Genomic DNA, 23,466 nt, shown 5'->3' with positions numbered 1-23,466 from the left:
CTCATTCTCCTTGGTGACTTCAACCTTCCATCAGACAAGCTGCATTCCTCCTGCATCCTTCCACTGTTGACAGCATTTGGCCTCACCCTCAACCACTCTCCTCCGACTCACAAAGCGGGAAATGTTCTGGACCTGATCTTCACCCAGACCACCACCACATCGGACATCAGTCACCCCCCTCCACCTCTCTGACCATCACTTTCTATCCTTCTCTCTCTCCCTTCCTTCTCTTTCCATCCAGTCCTCTCCAACATGTTCCTCCTCCCTCCATCGCAATCTATACTCCATAACTCCCTCTTCCCTTACTTCTACTATTTTGTCCACCCTTCCTCACCCTGACTCTCTATCCTCTCTCTCTTTGGATACAGTTACTAATTTTTTCATTTCTACACTCTCCTCATCAATGACTCTTCTGTGCCCTCTCTCCTCTAGACCTGCTAAGTCCTCCCCACCTGCCCCCTGCCTAACAGAAACACTTCACTGCCACAGGAGAGAACTAAGGACTGCAGAGAGGCGGTGGAGGAAATCTCGTGTAGATTCAGACCTCAGCTCATACAAGTCTCTCCTTTCCAAGTTCTCACTGGAAGTAACATCTGCAAAGTCATCCTACTACAGAGAGAAATTTAGATCATCATCTGATCCACGCAAGCTCTTCACTATTTTTTCTTCTCTCCTTAATCCTCCCCCTCCTTCCTCATCTCTTACTCCGGAGGATTTCATCACCTTCTTTGAGGAGAAGGTTGCAGCAATCCACCAGTCCTTTTCCTCTGTTCCCACTCCTCCAACCAACGTGCATTCCCCAACATCCAACTCTCTGACTTCTTTCCTCTCTCCTCAGATGAAATTCTTCAACTCTTGACTTCCAGCAATCCAACTACATGTCCACTGGATCCAATTCCTTCTGCTCTGTTCCAGACAATCACAATAGATCTGCTTCCTTTCATCTCTATCATCATCAACAACTCCTTATCTTCTGGATACATGTCTACTGCATTTAGAAGAAGGCCACACTTGACAGCTCCAGTGTTACCAACTACAGACCGGTATCACTTCTCTCTTACCTCTCAAAAGCCCTTAAACGAGCAGTTTATAATCAATTGTCTCTTTTTCTCACCCAGAACCAGCTGCATGATCCCAATCAGTCTGGCTACAAACCAGCACATTCTACAGAAACGGCCCTCATAGCAGTGACTGAGAAACTTCATGCCTCTAAAGCTGCCAAACAGTCATCTGTTTTGATTCTTCTAGACCTTTCATCAGCCTTTGACACAGTGAACCACGACATTCTTCTCTCTGTTCTTTCCGGGCTTGGTGTGACTGGTTCTGCTTGGAGATGGTTTCAGTCCTATCTGAATGGATGGTCCTATTAGGTGACATGGAGAAGCTCCACATCCAAACCATGTAGACTCTCCACTGGTGTTTCACAGTATTAGGCCCCCTTCTCTTCTCTTTGTATATTCGTTCTCTTGGTGATGTAATATCTTCTCATGGTTTCTCCTACCACTGCTATGCTGATGATACCCAATTATTTCTCTTTTCCACCCTCTGACACGCAGGTCTCCAGACGTATCTTGGCATGCTAGACTGACATCGTGTCATGGATGACAGCCCATCACTTGAAGCTCAACCCCAGTAAAACCGAGTTTCTGTTCAACCCATGTACTCCCAACCCTTACCATGACCTCACTGTTTCCTTTCAGAACTCCCTGGTATCACCATCCGAAGCTGCCCCTAGCCTGGGCGTAACGTTGGACAACCAGTTGTCATTCTCAACTCATGTTTCTAATCTAACCCGGTCTTGCAGATTCCTCCTTTATAACATATTAAGGATTCGACCATTTCTTTCGCAGGAAGCTATCCAGGTGTTTGTGCAGTCTCTTGTGATCTCAAAGCTAGACTACTGCAACTCACTACTTGCTGTTCTTCCTCTAAGAGCCAGCAAACATCTACAACTTGTCCAGAATGCAGCAGCACGACTGGTCTTCAATCTTCTGAAGTTCACACAAGTTACTCCACTGCTGCACTCCCTTCATTGGCTCCCTGTAGCGGCACAAATCAGATTTAAAACCTTGATGCTTGTCTACAAAGCCAAAAATGGACCAGCCCCTTCATACATGAGGTCAATGGTCAAAGCCCAATCCGTACCTTGAGTACTTCAAATCTCAAGTATGGCTTGGCTTGAAATACCTTGAAATACCTGCGTTTCAGTCAAATGCAGACTGAAGACCCATGTATTTGCAGAATATTTAAAGGACAACTGACACTGCTCTCATATTGACTGACTAATTTAGTACTTATTGTAGGATATTGTTTATGTTGTTTAACAAACTCTAGCACGTATTGTTTATAGTACTTATCATTGTTTAAGACAGACCTTATATATTTTGCACTTCTAGGTATCAGCATTCATCCCAGTATTCTACAGTATTCTAGTTCATTGGTATGTTTGATTCTAAACTACTGTACTGTACTAGGATATATTCTATGAGAAAATGACAAAGAACTTTTTTAAGTATTTTCTCTTAAAATATTGTAAATGGTTTGTTATATAAAGGCAGCAGTGCTGTGGTGAAGGTTGTTTGGGGCTTTTAGTCTGCATGGTGGCGAATTTTAAACCAGGTAGCAATTTAGAGGAACATGGATGGCTACCAGTATTATATGTACAATGACCCAAAGTCAACATACTTTCTTCCTAAGGCAGGTCCTCGTAATACCAGCCAATCTCCATTAGTGTACTATACTTTGTGGTAAAACTGAAAAAATAACATCTGCTTTCAACCACCTGGCCCCGTCCCCAACAACAACAAAACCCAACTATTTAATCTTTAAAAAATATCCGCATCTGTTTTTTTTAGTCTGGTCTGCACTGGACTGCACCGGTTTCCTCATTTAAAAAAAAAGAAAGAAAAGGCTTTCTTTTCGAATTCCTGTAATTGCATCCAGTTGTAAGATAAGGTTGCCATTTGCAGTGGCAACATAATCATACAGCGTAGAACCACAGAGGAACAGAGAGCAGTGTTACTGTACGGTGAAAATACCGTACAGTAACTGCACAAGGTCAAGCACGCACCCCTGTTTTACTCTTCCAGAAGTTACATTTTGATTTTTCATCACCATTTTATTGACTACGTAAAAGTTTACTGTCCTATCTTATAATTCGCCTGAATGCAGGAAAACGCAATATATAGACGCCTTGGAGCAGTTCAGATGGGCTCTGAAGTAAAGCAGGCTATGATTCAAATTTATGATGGCAAGGCTGATAATTATTAGCTTTCTTTGTTGTGCCTCGTAGCATAAAATAATCCCGTGTTGCTGAGGGTATGCTGGAAGTATATTTAACAAGCTATATAGCTGGAGGATGTTACACATGTACATATATCCTGACAACCTCAGCAACATTCATGCATGCCCACACACACCTAAACACACAGATTAGTATGTAAACTAGGTCAAACCCAGATCAAACCAAAGCCCCAACTGCTAATACTACAATTTGCTTTAACCATATCACACTAGAATCCCAGACAAAGACTCACTTCAACAACCAAAGCTGTAACACTCACATAAGAATAAGTCTTATTATAACACCACTTAAAACTCACATGCCAACGCAGGACTTCTGCAGAGAGCACAGCCATGTCCGAGCAGCAGTCAGATGGAGCCAGACTGACACACACACACACACTCACACACACACTCACACACACAAACGTTTGTGTAGTGCTCCACCGTGCTGTGAGAGGCTCCACCCCGCATCTCCTCTCCAAAAGCAAAACGCTTTTCTTTGATCAGCTGGTGTAAACATCTGAAGGGTAAGTCTAACTCTTTTGGAGGTCTGACTGCAGGTCACGGGGAGAATCTTGCTGCCATGGCATGAATTATATCCCTATTTGAACATTTATTTTGTCTCCTTGTCTGCATAATTGGACATTCTTACGGGTTTATCATCTCAGCTGTTACAGTGTACTCATAACCATAGGCTGCAAATGGACCACATATGTGAGACTGTCTGATGAGTCCAAGCGATTTTTAATAGCATTTAATAGTGTAACACCAGCCTAGTGAAGGGGTGGTTGGGTGGGTTCTGAAGCCATCAGATTACAATCCCCTTTGGCAACTCAGACCTGAGCCTGCACCCAACATGTTCCATCCACACGTCCACCAGTCTTCATCTGCACTGACGTTAGTGGACTTTATGCCCCTGATGTCCTTTGGACTCTTAACCCTCTGAGCATCTAGTGCACGGAGTACAAGCTTTACAGCACAACATCGGATAAGGGCCAGACGAAGCAAATTAGACATACAGTTATAAAACTACACAAATAATCTTAAAATCTTGGATGAGCTGAAACTTTAAGACATGAACTTTGTGTAACGCAAAAGAAGAGAGGAATGTTAAGCCTGCAGGCAACACTCCAGTAATATGTTTTATAGTACCACAATATAATAATTAATAATATATTAATAATAATTAATAATAGATTATTGCATTGTGCTCAAATACTAAGGGATATATTTTTCAAAGAATACACAGAAATTCAACAGCATTTAAAGCCAGCTCAACTTTTGGGTGTTGCGTCCGTTTGGAATCAATCTCACTGACACTCAAACAAAAAGGCGCCATCTGAAAGAGTCCGATGGGTCGATCCACTAAACTAACGTGGCGGGGGGGGTGCTCCTGTCAAACCTGCTGGGCTTTTGTTCCCTGCTGGGTCCCCCTAAGCTCTGATGAATGAAGGGCAGTCCATAAAGCACGCACTGTGTGGCACAGATAATGACGGGCTAAGCGCGCAAACGCGTCCAGTTTTGCCGAAGCTCGGATCCCGTTTCAGACACGTTGGCTCAAACAAAAGTTTCTCTGTGGTATGGCCCGGAGGTTGAGGAGCTCCTCAACTAAGAAGCGACAGGGTCTTGTCTGCTGTGTCCTTTGCTTTGGTACAAATTAAAGTTCAGGGGAGAAGCTAAATATACTATGTGTCAGCGAGCAATATTACACATCCCGAAATGACTGAAGATACCTTTAATGATCATAGCTGTCTTTAATCACACTGAAGTTTACGTCATATCTCTAACTAAGGCGTCTAACCCTGTGATTAGTCTCATAATGCCCAACTAGCATGCGGCAGAATGTAAAAGAAAACATATGGGTCTGTTTGTTCCATGACATCACAGCTGAAGGAGAATACAGGAGGTCCGTAAAAGTTGTGTCCCACCTACATGCCACAAGGAGTGACAGAGGTCAAGCTCACGCAACCTGTGATGCCTTTTACATACCTGAGGCATGATCTACAGTGGTGTCCCTTCTGAAGAACATCTTCTACCTGCCTATTTACCAGAGGTTGGGGTTGCAAGGTCAGCACACAAAGTGCGTTTGAGCTACGCAGATAATATCTCGCATTCCGATTTGGGGTTTGCATCAGAGAGATGGTTATCGGTTTGTTGCCACCCTAGAGCTGAGGGGCTGCTTTGGGAAGGTTTGGAGTGGGTGGGGGGACGAGGCACAAGCCCACAAATCAGAGATCTGGACCCCAGCAGCTGAAAGACAGGAATGCCCCACCCCATGGGCCTCACCTGCTGTTCCTTAGTCTTTTTCTGGAGGCCTGCACTCAGTGCTTCCTCTGCCTCTAGCTGGCTGCTGGCGGCACTAATCTCCATATCTTTCCTGACAGGATACAAAGAGCGAGAGAGAGAGAGAACAGAGAGACATGACAGGACTAATCTAGCACGTGTTTGATGTGGTTGGCACTCCACGTCTGAGAAGCGTCATCCCATGTTTCAGTTGTGGGGTTATTAAAATGTCACTCAAATGTTGCACATTAGTGGATTTATTCAAGTAGAAAATGTCACTGAAGACACACTGCACTGCAGTAGGACGAATACCAGCTTGAAGCTCCTTTGTTTATGCTCTGTCCTTTAAGATGATTATTTAAATGTACACTAGTATCATAGATAAACAAAAACAATCATTTTGTAACAAATCATATTGTTTTGCTTACTGAGGTCAATGGACACTTGGTATGGTATGGATACATAGTGGAGATGATTGAAGGCTACAGGTCCTCTATGGTAGGTCCTAACAAGCCTGAACACCTCAGAGAACCTGGAGGCTTCTAAGCCACCAAAGCTTAGATAATGGCTCTCCAAGCAGATATCACGATACAGCTTCCACAAGGCATCCAAACATCTGTTTTTTTGCAGAACTGGGACATCTATGTCCACCATCTGGTTATGGGCAAAAAACATCTCTAAACTTTGGCAAACTTTACTAAACCTGATTACTTTTTTGAGGTAGAAAAAGCACACTGTAAGTTACATATATTCTAAAATAAATCCCAAATATAATTAGTAATTCATAACATTAACCCCAGGCAGTTGGTCCAGACTCGCAAACAAGCTGAGGATAAATGACTCACTTTTTGATGAGCTCCTCCAAACTGGCCCTCATCTTTCCCAGCTCGTTCAGGTTCTCCATGTTGCTCCTGCTATCTCCCTCCAGTCTGCGCCTGCTCCTCTCCAACTCGCCGCGCTGCTTCCTCTCCTCCTCCAGCTGCTGCTCCAACTGAGGTGCGCAGACGAGGATGCCCCATCACACAGAGAACCCCAGCAGCTCCGGGATATGCTCAGAGCCAGCTGCACCCGCCGTGCTTTGACGCACGACTCCAAGGCCAGGAAGGACAACCCAAACGTTTGCAAGCGCGAGCATCGGGACCTGATCATTTTGGACGCCGCCGCAAAAAAGCGGCGATTCGTTTGCTCGCCACGCCGGCCCGATGGCCTCGTAAATAAGCCATACTCACCTCCTCCACGTGCTCCTGGAGCCTGGCTTTCTCCTTAGTCAGGAGGTTGACCTTCTCCTCCTCGCACTGTAAGTCCTCGATGGCTTGCTGGGAAGGAAAAATAAACCACATGGCCTGGGTCTGTGCAGCAGATAAGGCCCCACAGCTCGGCTGCGTTCGCTGCACAGCTGGACACGTTCATTCACCTTGAGCGTGGAGTTTGTCAGAGGAAGTCTGCATGCTTGATGGTTTAATCAACTCCAATCCTTCATCTCAAAATCAGTCTTCAAGTATCTGACATATTTGTAGTTCTTTACAGGACGCAGTCAGAGCCGTGGGAAAGTTATTTTAAAAGGTTGCTTCATACGCATCACAGGAGCAGGCACTTTGACAGCAAGGATGGATTATTTAAGCATGATTTTCACTGCAGTATAGTATTTCCTCATGTTTTGCTAAGTCCATTATTATTAAATGACTAACAAATTATGCCTGTAATAATGGTTTATAAAACATTAAATCTTTCCTTAAGTCTTTTTTAATTTAGACTCTTGAGGGTTTTTTTTTTGGTTGTTAAAACGTAGGGCTCCTCTCTAATAAAAACAATGAAGTCGGCAGGCCGGGCCCTGGAAAATTCCGTTCCAGAACACAGGACAAAGCTGGTCTTTTGCCAAGCGGATGAGTCCTCCGATCTTACAGGCCTTTGCTCATCTTCCAGATGGGCCTGGGTCGCACCACTCAACGGCCCACAAATGGCCAAGATATTCACCATCCTTGACATGCCGACATCGAGCCAGACTTCTATCTTAAACACGTACCTCTGCAAGCACCCAGGGACCAGGGAAATGCTCCCACGTCACGGATAATGAGCAGACTAAATGGCAAGTCACTTAGAGGAGAAACAAAGGGAGTAAAATATAAGATCTTACTGAGGCTGAAGCAATGTAATAATCATGCGGGATCTTGAACTGAATTTCTGCCACTTTTAGGTAAAGTACAGAGTACCGTGGTGGCAGAGATTAGTGTAACGGTATGCCCCCCTTCCCACACCTCACGTGGTACGGCCCGCCATGTGCTGGTGGAGTTGTCTTTGTTCTTACTGTGAGTTCCCCTTATTCGTAGCCATGCCCCCCTTGATATCACTCACCTGCACCTTGTTACTTGTGCCAATTATATAAGTATTTAATCCCCTGCGTTCTGTAGTGTGTTTGTCGGTCATTGCTCGTGTTCACAGTTCTGTACCCATTCAGCGCTTGTATCAGGCTGTTCACTGGTTTGTTGTATGTGAGTGCCATTAACGTTTATTGTTCGTGTTATAATCCGTGTTTTGTCTTGTCAAATAAATGTCTGTCTAAGTGAAGATGCACCATTCGTCCTGTTCCTTGCCCTGCAGCACTCGCGCAGTCACTGGAAAGTCTGAAGATTCAATTCGATACTACAGCATCATAAAAATATAACTTTGTAATTAACAATAAAATTAAGCAATTATGACATTATAGTAATATTCTAAACTTCAACTTTAAACATTATATTTACTATTTATGTATTAATCATAGGACATATTATTCTGCAAGTATTCTGAAACTAATACAAAGTTTCAGTGACACTATTGAGCTAAGAGTCTGGAACCAAAGGGTCATGTCCGTGAAGCGATTTAAATAACAAAGAAGCTCCCAGACAAACCATCGCATCTATACTGGCAAATCAAATACCCAGAATGCCACCTGACATTAGTGCTTTAAAAAGCCACTCCTGTACACACTCCAGGAATGAGAGCCTCACCTGACTGAGCTCCACCAAATGCTCCTTGTCCTCCTGGAACGTCTGCACCAGGAGCTCTCTCTGGGACAGCTCCTCCGACAGCTTCCTGACAGTGCAGTCCGACGACTAGAGAGGTCAGGCAGTATTAAGGTTAACGTAGGTCAGGCCAGCCTGGATCATAGGCTCATGTGTTTAGTATGCCAGATAGGAGACTTTAGTTCAGCTTAATTGGGCTTTCTCTCTTGAAAGACTGGTGTGTGTTTGTGTGTGTGTGTGTGTGTGTGTGTGTGTGTGTGTGTGTGTGTGTGTGTGTGGACCTGTCGAGGCTTTGAAAAACAGATGTAAACCAGAAGTCCTTATGGATGGGTGGAGAGGTTTCCAAAGCACTTTCATCTGAAAATCACCACTGTCATTTCACTCCTCTCTGAACTCAAAGCATTTTCTAACTTTTATAGGCTGAACTCATCACACGGTAGATGTGTAAGCAGAAAAATATTTGGTAACCATCTGTATTTAGGTAAATTGAATGGAGAAGTGTCAAAATAAGAAAGTGGCCATAAAAGTGACTAAAAGATTATTGGTAGGTCGTGTACCCAGCTTACAAGAAAGTGTCCATTAATGGCCTTGGTACTACAGGGCAGTTAAGGTTTTGTAAGCAAAATAAATTCACATTATACCCTAGAAAAACAGTAGAACTGTGGTCTTGCACAGCATGGGAACACAACCTGCTGAGATGACACTTTTGAGGAACGCACCACAGGATCTGATGCAAAGATCACTCTGAAATCGATACGTACACTTCAGTGTGTTAAACTGAACTCGTGTATATTAGTATGGAAATGAGAGTGCTGCAATAGACCACACTTGAAGTGTGAAAGTGTAAACTGATTCTACAGGCCTGGTCTTGTGCTCTGTGCAGTGCTAGGCACCGTAAAGTTTCACAGAGATGAAACCTTTCTAACACACTGGATGTTTGTGTGTCTGGCATTCTGTATGCAGCTAAAAATGATTAGACACTGAACATATGGAAAGAAGGTCTTAAATTGTGTGGTAATGGCTTAAGGAAATGTATAAGCAGAAGAGTAATCCAATCATTTGTCACAATATGATGACTGGATCAATAGTATATCAATAATAAGAATGTGGACCTGAGGACAAAACAGCATTAAATTGCAAATGTTTTGAAAGCACTGAAAAATCGCAATGCAACCCCCCGATAACGCAACACAAACCGCACAAGCATAGAGCATGTCTCTTACCTCCTGTCTGCGTGCACACTCACCTGCTTGTCCCTCTCCACGGCGCTCAGCGTGCTCTCCAACTCCTCCAGGTCCTGCCGCAGGCTATGGCATTCAGCCTCCAGCCGCTGCCTCTGCGTGGCCAGCAGGGCGGCGACACCCCGCTCCTCCTCCAGCTCCCGCCGCGCCTGCATCAGCTGTGCGCACCGCCGCTCGGCCTGCTGTAAGCCCTCCTGTTCCTGCTCCAGAGGGAGTCGGGGGCGGAGGAGAGGAGAGGAGAGGAGAGGAGAGGAGAGCACGCTGTAGCATGTTAAAATGAATAATACCAGGACAACAAAACATCCAGCGTTCAAAGACCTACCTCAGAGTTCTAAAACAGTATCACGTAAAGATACAAGTACAAAAGAAAGTTACTGTTTTCTAGACACACAAGCTTTAAGCAAACTGCTAACTAAAAACACCGTTAGCTTGTATTTAAGCAGGTGCAATCATCACTAAGATATGCGGGCAGTGGGCATTTGCAAAACAATCAGTTGAAAGATTTTCCATGAGGACATTCTTCCATAAATCTGCTTATTCTGCAATGACATTTGTTTCTGCTTGTTGTCAGTGATTTTGCATCCCCTGCTTTCAAATCTGCTTTATGCTTCAAAACTGTCCTCCTTAGCTATGTGTTTCAAGTAAACACCATGCGTGGAATTTACTCAAGACGCGAACATTTAAAGCTATGCTAAACGTAGCTGAACCTGACCTGAGCTATTTCTCTTAAACTTCAACATTCTCTCTCTCTCTCTCTCTCTCTCTCTCTCTCTCTCTCTCCCATACACACACTGCACAGTCACTCACTCACACAAACCCACAACCCCACACACACCTGCCGATGTTGTACAGATGTACTAAAGTGATCCCAATCCAGTTCCTCTGCCTCAGGTTCGGCCTGTGATTTCGAGTCCTCCCGGATGGAATGACACCTTGGCCGACCTTCAGACACGTCCTCAGACTGTCTCTGACAAATAGCATCCATAGCTAAGCACCAGGTCTCACATTAAAATATCTTTAGGCACGCCAGTCAGCGGCAACGAATGCCACTGTAATTTGCGCTCGTGACGGCCCTCCCGCAGGTTTGTCCGCGCACACGCGCGCTGCGGGGATTTCTGCACACCTTTTGTTCGGATTCACCCCCTGGTCGTGGTATTTCTACTAAAGCATTACATGTCCATGTCTTTCTCTGTTTCGCTGGTCCACAGCCCGCATTTACTTTCTGCTCGCATAATGACACGTGTGGTAAACACCCTCGAAGTCTGCGGCTCGCGTGCGTTTGCTGGTTGCATGCGCCTTAGGTCTGTCCTCGCGCGAGTTAAAAGCTTTCTCACTGAGAAACAGGTGTGTACGAGTCACTTTATCCCGAGATTCACCAGAAGAAGCGCAGGTACAGGATGACGAGTTGCGTTGATGTGGTTAGCTTCAGTTTTTCATATTGGTAGCTATAGGATTAATAACTGAACAAAGTGAATTCACTATCAAGGAAAATGAATTAGTTCTCTCTCTCTCTCTCTCTCTCTCTCTCTCTCTCTCTCTCTCTCTCTCTCTCTATATTTCATTACGTCACATTTTCTGGAAATTATCAGACAAAAACATACTGTCTTGTGTCTTGAATACTAAACATCAGTCAGTTAACAAAAAAAGTTGGCTTACTACACAGACACCCTGATAGAATCTGAACAGGAGAGGCATCGAGATGTGGGCACTCCTGATTTAACCTGCCTGTGTTTTAGTGAAGCATATGAGGAACTGAGCCATATCATGCAGGGCACACAATCTATGTCATACACCCCACGCTAAGCATAAATCTCCTGAGTGCTTCAAATCCAACAATGACGTCTATTTAACTCTCCTCTTCAATAATACGGGGAATTCTTCATAAGACAAAGAACATTACACCCACATACACAGCGCAGGCAACAAAGACAAGCTTAAACAATAACCACTCAATGGTGACCCAAATAATGCCCTTTAAAGTCATGACTCTTGGCCATGAATAGCGCAACTATTTCACATGGGTTTGATCAATGCACTTGTGCTGTTTTGTCAGGCTTATCACAGAATTGATAAAATGATCATTTTCTAAAATAAGACAGACGTAAATATCACTGGATTATGATGTTCAGCCAGTAAATAAATTGGGGTTGTTTATGGGATTGAAAGCAGGAGATGAAAAAATTATGGGAAATCATGTATTTTTCTAGGTAATCTCATACTGTGTTTATCTGTGCAATCAAAAAATGACACTGTGAATGGTTACATTTAATTATATTAAAACCGACTTATGGGAAATGTGAAGACCCCTTCATATGACAGCTAACCTGCTGGACCATTGGCACATTTCACATATGAACTATCAACACTTGAATCTACTGAAGTTTGAATGAAACTGATACCTGTAGGCAGAAAGAGTTGCCCAGATACACGTATGCCATGGACTGATGTTTAGAAAGTAATTTGACAATCTTAATAGGGTTTTGATGTTTTTATCATTGTTTTGTGTTGTTGTTATTGTTGTTTTGGGGATATTGCCCAATCTCCTGTGTGGAAAGCTAGTCTGGATGTAAATTAAATTGGCAAACACCTGATACAACTTGTGTAAAGACTAAAAATTGAAACAATTGCAAATAGCTGGTTGGATGAGAAACATCCAGCCACCCGAAATCTTTGATTGGGCAATTCTGACTGTGGCCATCACACTGTTATTCTGCACATGCTCAGTGCAGGAACATGTGCACTATATGTGGTTCAAGCTATGGCTGTTGAGTTGTTGTAAATATGCAGTGTTAGTGTGTGATAACCAATTCATGATTTGGTATATCAGAAGGAACAGTGACAAAATGGATTTGAATCTTAAAATAGGGGCTAGAAGTTCATTGTCAAAATCATTGTGTTAGCGAAGAAATAATATTTGTAATGATACACTGATGCTACAGTTGACAGCAGACAGAGGAACATGAATAGGAGATAAAGTAGGATCAATATAAAATTCATGGAAAGAAGTTCTTTTCTCATCAATTAAAAATATTTCTGAAAGTATCTCAAAAGCAGTGAGGGCCAGTCATCAAGGCTGAGTGGGCTGTTTCGTAGGTTTCTTTGTGTGGTTTGGCGTGCCTCAGTATTCGTACAGGAAACAACATTTGAGTATTTCTTTTTAGTTGCTAGTATATGTAGAGTATATGGAAATTTAACAAAGTGTTTTGCAATATTTGTAATTTGAAGTATAGCAGATGTAACTTGCTATTTTTTCCTAAAAGTTCCAACAACCGATAGCGCCACACTTTCACCCCTGTGGTGCAGAATGGGTTTGCAGTAGTGTCTAGTGTCTCCTACAGAACACCTCCACCGCTGCTCTCTCTTACCTGGCTTTCTGTAACAGCTTGTATCAGATGTAAAACCAAGACGCTGCTTTACAAGGCCAGAAATGGACTTGCTTCTTCCTTCGTGTTTCCAATGATGAAGACTGATTCCGTACCTGGAGACCTTTGAGCTACATGTATGACCTGGTTTGACTCACCATCTTTCCAGATTGATGGAAGATAAGACTCTTCTCTTTAAATGCCGACTGAAGACCCATGTCTTTCAAAAGCACTTGAATGTAACCTAATCATGTACTTAGAAAAAAATCCCTATATTTGCATTTGAACCATCTTGTTTTTGCATTGAAACAATTATATTCTATCAACTGCACTCAAATGGTCTTTTATTTTAAAGCATTGGATTATATTGTGTTGTATTTCTCAATCTAGGTTTCACTACTGACTCTTTGTTTCCACCATAGTCTTAGTTTAAGGGTATTTCTCAGCCTATATAACCCATTTGAACTATCTACGGATACTTTTCTGAGTAGACAGCCAGGGCAATTTTGTGTGCTGCTCTGGAATAGTGTGTCTACTACATAAATGTAAATGTAAAACTAGCCTTTTGGCGGCATCATTTAACAGCTCTGAGGGAACTTCAGAGGTTCATCAGATGCTTTTCAGAATGAAAGAGTACAGGGTCTACACTGGTATCAGCTCTAGTAGGAAAACAATATTTAAACATTTGATCACAAGCATTTATAGGCTATCATAGCTTCTGTTGTGTATTCTTAGATGCTACCTTATGTTGTGCATACCAGGGTTAGGTAAGTGTCAAACTTGCTAAATTTGTAAGTCATTGTCATTCTGTCTATCTTTAATTTATCTCAGCCAGAGAGTCTTTGTACCAGTTATTACAAAACAAGTAAAGAACAAACTCTTCTACTTTTGGTTATGCAGTTTTTGCAGTTTATGGACAGTACTAACTCTTTGTTTAAGGAAACTTGACTAGTAATCAGAAGGTTGCCAGTTCAAGTCCCACCACTGCCAAGTTGTCACTGTTTGGGGCCCTGAGCAAGACCCTTAACCCTCAAGTTGTGTCCAAGTTGTAATTTGCTTTGGATAAAAGCATCAGGTAAATGTGAACATGACCGTGGCACTGGGGTGTTCATGCGATAAAACGATTGCAGGATAAAGATATCGTTTCAAGACTTGCTGCCTCTATCCATTTCCATTTTGAATGTTTCATGGTGTGTTAAAATAATGGTGGTGGTATTTTGTGAAATGTGTGCTTCTAAACTAAGACATGTTGAAAACATTACCTCCCAAAGACTCCTACAGCGGCCTAGAGCTTCATCCAGTTTCAGGTTCAAATAAACACAAGCAGAAAAACAATGACTTCATGTTCTTGGTGTATTTTTGGAATTATACATAATGAATATTGAATGCTACTGGCATAAAATCATAATTTATTTATTATACAAATAGAAATACTAACTTCAGTTACCTGTGTTGCTCTGGTAGATAGGAAGCATGAATGAATAACTTGGAAATATGCAGTGCATATCGAATGATTACATATTATATATGCAATGAACATCTAGGACAGTTTACAGCATTAATGTGTATCATTGCTGCCTTAGTGATATATTACTTTGTAAACAGCAATTTTGCTCTCATCAAAATATAAAAAAGTTAAATGTGGAAAATAGGCTTTAGAATAGTTTTAAAAAACAGAACTGATTATTGGAAAATGTAAGATTAATCTGGATGAAAAATAGTGTTTAACTACTGCAAATTGGACCAGAATACAGCAGGTATTTAAATTTGAGGTAAACATCTGAATGCTGAACAAATAATCAAAGAGAGGACACTTTGCAAAGACTTCATAGAATCACTGAAAGATGAATGTACAATATTAGTGAATATGTAGTTCAGATCGGACAAATGCATTATCTCACTCCAAACCATTGGAAATGTTGGTGTTTACTGGAATTAGGCACAGCAGTATCACCAAGAGCCTGGTGAATGAAGCGATGTTTCTGAGAATGAAAACAAGCGGCGAAGCATCCTTATTTTTATACGTTTTGCAGTATCTGTACAGCCCATCTGTGCTTTCATCTGTCCCTGATAACTAAAGGCCTCCATACTTTACTGCAGAGACAGTGTTTCTTGAAGAAGAGGTGATGTTAGGTTTGTGTCACACATAGCGATTTGAATGTTGTCAAAAAAAAACCAAAAAAAAAAAACACCACATTTTTTATCTCATCTGACCACAAAACCATATCCCATATTTTAGGTCACGCTTTTGATGTCATGCAAACTGCAGATGTGTTTTATACAGGCCAGTTGTATACAGAACTCTCGAGGTTGTTGACTCGTTGACTTTTTTCTGATTTCTCACTTTTGAGAAAAGTATTGAGCTCAACTTGTTTCACACTAAAAAAATTTCTGGGTAAAATTTATAACAAATAGCAGTTTATATTCTGTTAAGGTTTTAGCATATATTATTTTGTTTTCAATTAGCACTAGTGGATTAGTATTAGTGGATTATCATTAGTATTATTGGATTATTGACCAGTAAGTGATTAGTTAATGTTAGATAATGAATCTAAATAAAAACATTGCTGTGAAAGTACACAACAGATGTGTGTATATCTCACTTCACGTCTGCAGGCTTTGAAAGAGAATGTGGCTCTTATTCACTGATCTTGCCTTGGGACACAGGAGCTTTAAAGTCAGCCCAGATCTTAAAGTTTTCCAAATGCTTTAGCAGGGCATTTGGATGTTTCTGGAAAAGTGTTTCACATTTATTTCACAATATCAATTATTGGAGGATAAACAAAGCTTTTTGCTGTACTTCAGGCATTTTTCTACCTCATTACAGTAACTTTCCTATTATTGAGAATCATTTCACTGTTCTGTATATAAATTATTTTTATTTTGGCATTATGAATTCAAAGTATAAAACCAAACAAACTATGTGAATTTATTTTCTCAATTTACTCTCGAGTATGTATTGAAAAATACTACAATTGTACCATGAAATGGTGCTCAAAATATGACTCTTGTCATGACTAATCCTCTTAGCAAGCATGTCTTCCATTTATATGCATAGACTAATACCCAAATACCTTCCTCTGCTGCAGACTGTACTGACCTGTCAGATGGTTAACGAACCTTAGCATCTTGCGTTCTAGGCATACATCTCCATAATGACTCAACAGAGAGCTCTCTCCAGGAAAGAGCCAAGAATTGTCAAAGAAACAGCTGAGAAGAATGGAGAAGAAAGCAGGGGAAGGCTGGGAAGAGTGGGTCTTTTTCCGAGCACACTGGAAACTAGGAAAATCATCCAGCGGAACCTGACATTGGATCAAGTGCTTTGAGTCATGAAATGCTTAATGCACATTATCTGGATTTGGTCATTCGTTCACTCACTTCCTTCGGACTGTTTTCCAGTATGAACATTTCAATGGGTACAGAGGAGGCATCTGCTAACCATCAACCAAACACAAATGTACAAAAAGCAGAACAGTGTTTGACATATTTTAATGCCCATCATCCTTCTTCATCATCAGCATCAGTGTGCGCGTACGTCCACACTGCGGCTTCACACGAGTCACTATAAACGCGGGCAAATAGACGACAACATTTCACTGGCATATATTTCTATTGCCATAGGAGACAGGAAGAGAAGTCAATAGTCAACAGACATCCAAAAAGATGCAGCAGAAAGACTTCAGAGCTCAGCTGGTCTCTGTCCTGCTCCGGAGAGAGGAGCAGAGTTGAGTGGAAAGAACGGGAAGTTACTTTGGAGGATCTGGCAATGCAATCAGCAGCAAAAATAACCCACCGTGTAGGCCTAGGTGAGTGGAGCCAGGGTTGCTAACATGGGCAGTACCCTGCCTCTGTCTGCCCTTCTCCATCCCAGCCAGCCATATTCTAGCCTGGTGAGGTGAGGCGAGGTGAGGCAAGACCAGTGATGCCCCTGTGTGCCGTGTCACCCCACTCAACATCCACCCTCCAGTCAGCAGCACTAAGACAAGTGAAGGACCACATGGCTGATCTGTAGATTTCTCAATATTACTACAAAACGCCTGATTTGGCCTTTAACGTACATAACGATCAGTGAGTGACAGACCACGCACTTTTGCTCAGCTACTTCCATTACAAAGCTGTGTTCCTGCCTGATGTGAAGTTCTTACTCTCCAGCATGACTGACAACTCAGCAATCCATGACAAGAACTTCACCGACTGCATGCCACTTCAGAAGCAAAACGCAAGCAAGACTTCAACAAGCAGTGCAGCAAACGAGAAAAAAAGAAGCCAAATAGCAGTGATCCCGGCGGCAGAGCGCAGGCGGACTTACGGCACGCATCCTAGTGAATGTCTCACTCCTGTCCTTACACAGCTCTGCATTCTCTCCCTCCAGTTGGCGCACGCGGGACAGCAGCCGGTCACGCTGCTCCACGGCTTTCTGCAACTCCTCTCTCTCCTTCATCCCTCTGCCTCACTGCCTCATGGCTCCTCTCAGGCTCCTCTCTGGCTCCCTCCCGCTCACTGCTGCCTGGATTAAACCACCCCTTCATCCATCCTCCACCCTCTTCCCAACCGCCGCCCCAAACCTACCCACCTCCTGCTCACCCTCCTGCTTCTGGGGGCCTCTCAGCTCGGTTCACCGTGCTTCCAAATTCCTTCCACTCGTACGACCCCGCCACAATAACTCGCCTAGATCAAATACCAACACAAACCTCCACTGCATTCCTTATTTTGCTGTGACTCAATGGGAGATTGACCAAAAATGTGCAGAAATCCATACCAAACAGCCATTCACTGTCCAAAGAAATGAGGACATCTGTTAAAGTAATCAGGTGTTACTCATAATAGTATATAATAAGTAGAGTATGGCAAGAGAACACATATTTCATATTTCTGGCATCTGTCAAGGGCTTTCTCTCTTTTTTCCTTGGAAACAACAGCAGAGGAACAGAGCTCACACCACTAACCTAAACAGTTACCACATATGGCACAATCAAGAGCAATCCTTTCCCATTCAGCTGTTAGCTCACACAACCCCAATAGATGGGTTTGTCCTGTAGAGCTGATGCAGTGCCCAGACCAGGCAGGGCCCAGGCCATGGAATAGGTGAGTTTTAAGCATGAGCGAAAGAAAGCAAGAGAGAGCACTGCTCCTACTTACATCACTCTGGATGGTGTGTAGTTTTACTGGGTGTGTAGCTAAGCATCTACGCGTGTGTAAAGCCAAAGGTTTCCTGACTGTGTAGCTACACGTGTATGAGAAACAAGTCATATTTAAATCTTCAGCAAAATAGATTCCAAAACCTGAACGTAGACCTGACAGGATGAGAAAACATACCTGAGGAATGCTTGTTTCATATATATTTTTCTCTCAGTGAAACTAAAGCAGGAATGTCAGACTTCAGAGTAGTTTAAGAGAAAGCAACACAGGGCACTCTGCGCTTTCTTTCACTACAGTGTCAGTTTCCTCTGGGCAAAAATTGGTTGTGTAGATCGCGCATCATTTGTGAAAAATGGCAACGTGAAATCAATGTGGGATTGTTGAAATTCTGTAAAGATGCAGCTAGATTTGCAAAATGTTATCAATATAAGTCATCTAATACACATTTTCACATGCTGAAAAAATGCATTTCAACCAGACTTCACATCGACCACAGGATGTTCCAGTGGGTCTTTTGTAACCTTTTTGTAACAAGCTCTCGTATCCTTGTGAGATTCATCACACAGTTTCATCTTATCCACAGAGGAATGCACACATTGCTTCCCTGCATGGAAAACTTTTTACACTTGTATTGTACACTGGTATTTCAAAATAATTTTAAAAGCAAAGTCCTACTGAAGAATGAATGACATTGGGACAGACTGTTGTGAAGCATGTGAAGCATATATTAACAGATACATGTTCAAGGTCTGTGTGATCAGAGTGCCATACATGTACCATGGAAACAAAATTAAACTAAAGCACATAGTATGCAGTAATCGAACCATCACCTTTAGGTAGCTTGTTACAGGCTGGCCGACTATAATACTCACTTTTCAAAAATCTGCACAACCCAGCATTTTTTTTTACAAACTGATCCCCTCTGAAATGTCTCTTGACAGTGAGCACAATGTTTTGGTGAGAATTCTCTTCCCAAACCTTGACCGTGGTTACAATGTATCTTCCCTGGGGCTTTAGGTATGGGACTGGCTATGTTGCAAAAGGTTTCATGCCTCAACTTGATCTGGGAGGATGTGTTACACACAAAACACACAAATTATGCCGTATGACTGTTGAGGAATCAGCAGAGACTTTCAGAGCAACTCAATGAACATTAGAAACTCTGGCAAAAGGATATTCACATTCCTACTTCCATACTCAGTTGTTCAAGGCTCAGATCATGAGCATTAGTTTTCCAAATAAATGTATTCCCCTACACTGCAAACCAAATCTGCACAGTTGACAGACCAGACTGGGATTACAATCATTTAAACAGCTGTTTGTACCCTTCTCATTTTTATAATATTCAAATACTCAAAGTCATGAGTACCTATAGGAAATATTCATATGTGTGTGTGTGTATATGTATATGTGTGTGTCTGTCTGTGTGTGTGTGTGTGTGTGTGTGTATATGTGTGTGTGTGTGTGTGTGTGTGTGTGTGTGTGTGTGTGTGTGTGTGTATATGTGTGTGTGTGTGTGTGTGTGTGTGTATATGTGTGTGTCTGTGTGTGTGTGTGTGCGTGTGTGTATAAATAAAATCATAAAGCTGTACATTTGGAATTTTCACATTGCAATGATTGAATTTCCATTCTGTTTTTAATCATTTGCACTCTTAGTTCAGATTCTGTTCTGTTTACACACACACACACACAAAAGAGGTTTGATTCCTTTTAACACTGGCTGATTACAGTGCAGAGGTGTATCCTGTCAGTGGAATACAGACATGCTGGTGAGCTACACAATGGCCTTTGCACACAGGTTTAATGAAGGTGGGGGGGGGGGTGTTCCCACTTCTGGCTGATACCCCCCTCATCTAAGCCGGTTCAACTGTACTGTCTGACTGGTAGTGAGGATGAGTTTGGCAAACATCACAAGGATTCAAGGCAAGTCACTGAAGTCACCCTGGAATCCCTGCTTCTGGCATGTGATAGGCCAGAGACCCTGTGTGTGTGTGTCATGTGATGCTACAAAAACAGCTAGCTGTCTGTTATTTATCTGTTATTTGATAATGTCATATAATGCGTTGCAATCATTTTCTTTTGCTTTATTGTTTGCACTGATGCTCAGTCATGTATTCTGCTTTGGGGTCTGACAGACACAAAGGAGTAGCTGAGCAAAGTAAACAGATGTTTGCCAGACAGCGTATCTCTGGTCAAATGAAGCTGTCGTCCATATGGTGCAAAACAAACTCAGCGATGTGCAAAGGCAAAGCAAAACCTACTGAATAACCAAACCACCAGCCTCAAAACCACACAAGAAGTTGCAACAGCATGTGAAACACAGACCCTACCAGTCTACAGCCCCTAACCAAGTCTATTCTACCTAATTACATAAAGTCTCAAGTGCAAGACTCGAACGTAATTAGGCAGTTAACATAACTCAGTATTGCATCTGACCTGGATTGACTCAAAAGAATAACCCCCTACCCGCCCACCTGTGATTTCTGAGCTGCTCCGAAATTATTGCATTCCTAAGAAGTGTGTGTGAAGCTGACGGTCACATGCACACATGCCTGTGTCGGTACAGACAGCACTCTCCAAGTAAGTAATCAGACTTCCTTCATATTTGGCCATGACAAATGGAAAAACTCAAATTCCCCATTCAGCCTGGGAGAAGGATAAAGTCCTGTACTCACTGAGAATTTAAAGTGAAAAATGTGTGTGTGTGTGTGTGTGTGTGTGTGTGTGTGTGTGTGTATGTGTGTGTGTGCAGAGCAGGCCTTCTGAGTCATGATAACACAAATGGTGCAAGACTGCCAAATTCAGATTATACCTTGTGTTTGACTGAAAGAAAAAAAAAAAAGTTTTCCAGTGCGCAATCAAAATGTGGAATTCAGCCTGAGCTTGGCTTTATGTGAGAGCTACCTCATCAAAGCCTAAACCAAAGCTAACTGAGAGAAGCAGAGGTGGTTTCTTACGCGAGTCAGGAGCTTGCCGTTAATACCGGTGAGGGGTCGATACTGGTGGAAGTCTGTCTGGATCACGCACACTCTCTTCTCCATCCAGCCTCTTCTATGGGCAGCCTCTCTCCATCCTGCTATCTCCTCCAGGCTCCCAGAGGAAGTGAGGCATCTGTTACCTGACCCTGAGGCACGCTGTGCACACGAACACACACACACTCGCTCGCACTTGCAGGGGGAGGGAACTCGGGTGCCAAAAGAAAACATGTAAACTCTGTGACACACTACTCCACCTCTCCCAGGCAGCCATTACCACCAACAGCAAATGGGCCATCCCGAACTCAGGGAGTTAACCCTATCTCTGCTGGATAAGCGCTTCCTGTGAATTACACTCACCTAGAATTGCACCTGGAGCTGTTTTGAAGCATGTACACATATGCGCTGATTCTAGTGGAGTATTTAATTCAGCTGTGTGATGCACAAGAGATTTTTAACACAGAGTTCAACAGAGTAATCAGGAATAAATGGGTAAGTGTGCACCAAGGTGTTGTTTTTTGCAATGGAGTCAGACATTTTAGAAGGAATGAATGTTGTGTGCAGCACAACTCTGTTTCTTTAATTGTAAAACATAAACTATAATGTTCTAAGCTGTGTAAGTTGAAAATACTGCATGTAACTGTGTGATTTATGAGCTGCTGTGATTTAGAAGATAAGAGCAAACAATGCCTTCCAGGATGCATGCCACTCCTGGCTAAATCCACCCAGCTTATGCGCTCTGAAAAAAGAGCTTTGGGGAAGTTCTAATCAAGCGTGAAATTGTATTTACTTTACAGAGGGTAAGAATATCAGCAAGGCTATTGAGCTTATTTACAGGCAAGATAGGACAAGATATGCTGGGCTGATCTGCCTAAGAGCAGAGAAACGTCACTTTGATGTGCTCTGACACAAAGGACCAGTGCACAGCAAGTCCTTAATGATGCATAATGGTTTCACTGATGATCAGTTGCGTGCAGTATGGCCACAAAGTGCCCGTCCGGACCGCTCGCTGCCGACTGGACGTCGTACAACTCCCCAGTTCAGCCTAAAGTACCTGCACTGAGGCAAATAATGTGCACACTTCGATTCTGATTTCTACTGTTAAATCTATCTGCTTTACCGCCGTCAGCCAGAGTGTCTGAGGCAGAAAGTAGAATCGGTTACCCAGACTCTTCCAACCAGGACCTACACTTTGTCTCCCATGAAAGCCTTCAATAATAAAAGTATCTCTCAGGGGCAGTGGGTGGAAAGAAGAAAGCAGATCCTCAGAGATCAAAAACAAAAAACTGGCAGGGACGAAGATCAGGGTTGAGTGGAGAACCATGTCTGAGCTTACCATTTACGATTTAGATCAGTATGATTAATTACAAAGCTTAAGCACTTACTGTTGAGGCACGATACTCATGCACAATGTCTCACGTTTCCCTCACATAGCAAAGAAGGTCTACAGACCAACAGCCAGCGGCATCCCGTTTGACTTTTATTATAACCCCCTTAACTGTCTGCGTGGAGACAAGCTACTGTGTATCTTGCACAGCTGATGGGATTTTATGACCCTTTCACTCTCTAATCACTCAGCCACGTAAATCAAACACCCAAAACAATAAGCAAAGCTGGAGCATCTGCCAGAACAGCCGTTAGAGGCTGATGGGCGCTTTATTATACCTGGCCTTCAAGGCAGCTCGGCCCGTCAGGCTGAGATTGCTCCCTGGAAGGGTGCCATGGCTTGGTGAATGGTTCTTTTGTTTGGATGGCTGCGTTAAATAATAAGCAGCACGTATGTCTCTCAAGCCTTGCCACTGGGGTTCTGTAGTCCCGAACACACACACCCAGCTGCCAACATCACCCCTGGCCATGTCGACTATGCACTGGTGAACTAAACGATCATTGGAGAGGGAGCTTTGATTAGTGAGCATTTACCAGACCTCCCAGGCCATACAAGCATGTGGGCCAAACAAATATCCCTGCGTCCACAGCGATGAGAGCTTTTTGCACATACCCCTTTCCACTACAGGATGGACGGAGTTTTAATCTTTCATTTGATAATGTTTGAATCCAAACATTACCCCCTTCAGTTCTGGAGCAGTTTTGTAAGGCAGCGCCTGCACATGTCATCTTCTGACTTGAGGATTAAGAAAGGAGGCAGAGAAACTCCCTGCTTTGGTATTGTGTATTTTAT

At 42.8% G+C, this 23,466-nt stretch overlaps 1 protein-coding gene across 2 annotated transcripts in view; it reads right to left on the bottom strand.

The window, feature by feature from the left end:
• LOC113570918 (myosin-16) overlaps positions 1–21,343 on the bottom strand; it is a 33,460-nt gene extending 12,117 nt beyond the window's left edge. Inside the window, exons 1-6 of one of the 2 annotated variants that reach the window (XM_035533502.1) lie at positions 21,270–21,343; positions 9,817–10,011; positions 8,556–8,660; positions 6,798–6,884; positions 6,414–6,559; positions 5,572–5,662 (exon numbers count right to left, since the gene is read on the bottom strand). In XM_035533502.1, coding sequence (XP_035389395.1) covers positions 5,572–5,662; positions 6,414–6,559; positions 6,798–6,884; positions 8,556–8,660; positions 9,817–9,966 — 579 coding nt within the window. In that variant the 5' untranslated portion in view covers positions 9,967–10,011; positions 21,270–21,343. Of the gene's footprint in view, positions 1–5,571; positions 5,663–6,413; positions 6,560–6,797; positions 6,885–8,555; positions 8,661–9,816; positions 10,012–17,482; positions 17,636–21,269 lie in introns of those variants that run through there. The other variant, XM_026999626.2, reaches the window with a different exon arrangement.
• Between the last annotated feature and the right edge of the window lie 2,123 nt (positions 21,344–23,466).

This window comes from Electrophorus electricus, chromosome 14 (genome assembly GCF_013358815.1).
Source record: "Electrophorus electricus isolate fEleEle1 chromosome 14, fEleEle1.pri, whole genome shotgun sequence".
Taxonomy (NCBI): Eukaryota; Metazoa; Chordata; class Actinopteri; order Gymnotiformes; family Gymnotidae; genus Electrophorus; species Electrophorus electricus.
The sequence above is the reverse complement of the archived record's forward strand: the minus strand, read 5'-3'. Positions and strand labels throughout refer to the sequence as shown.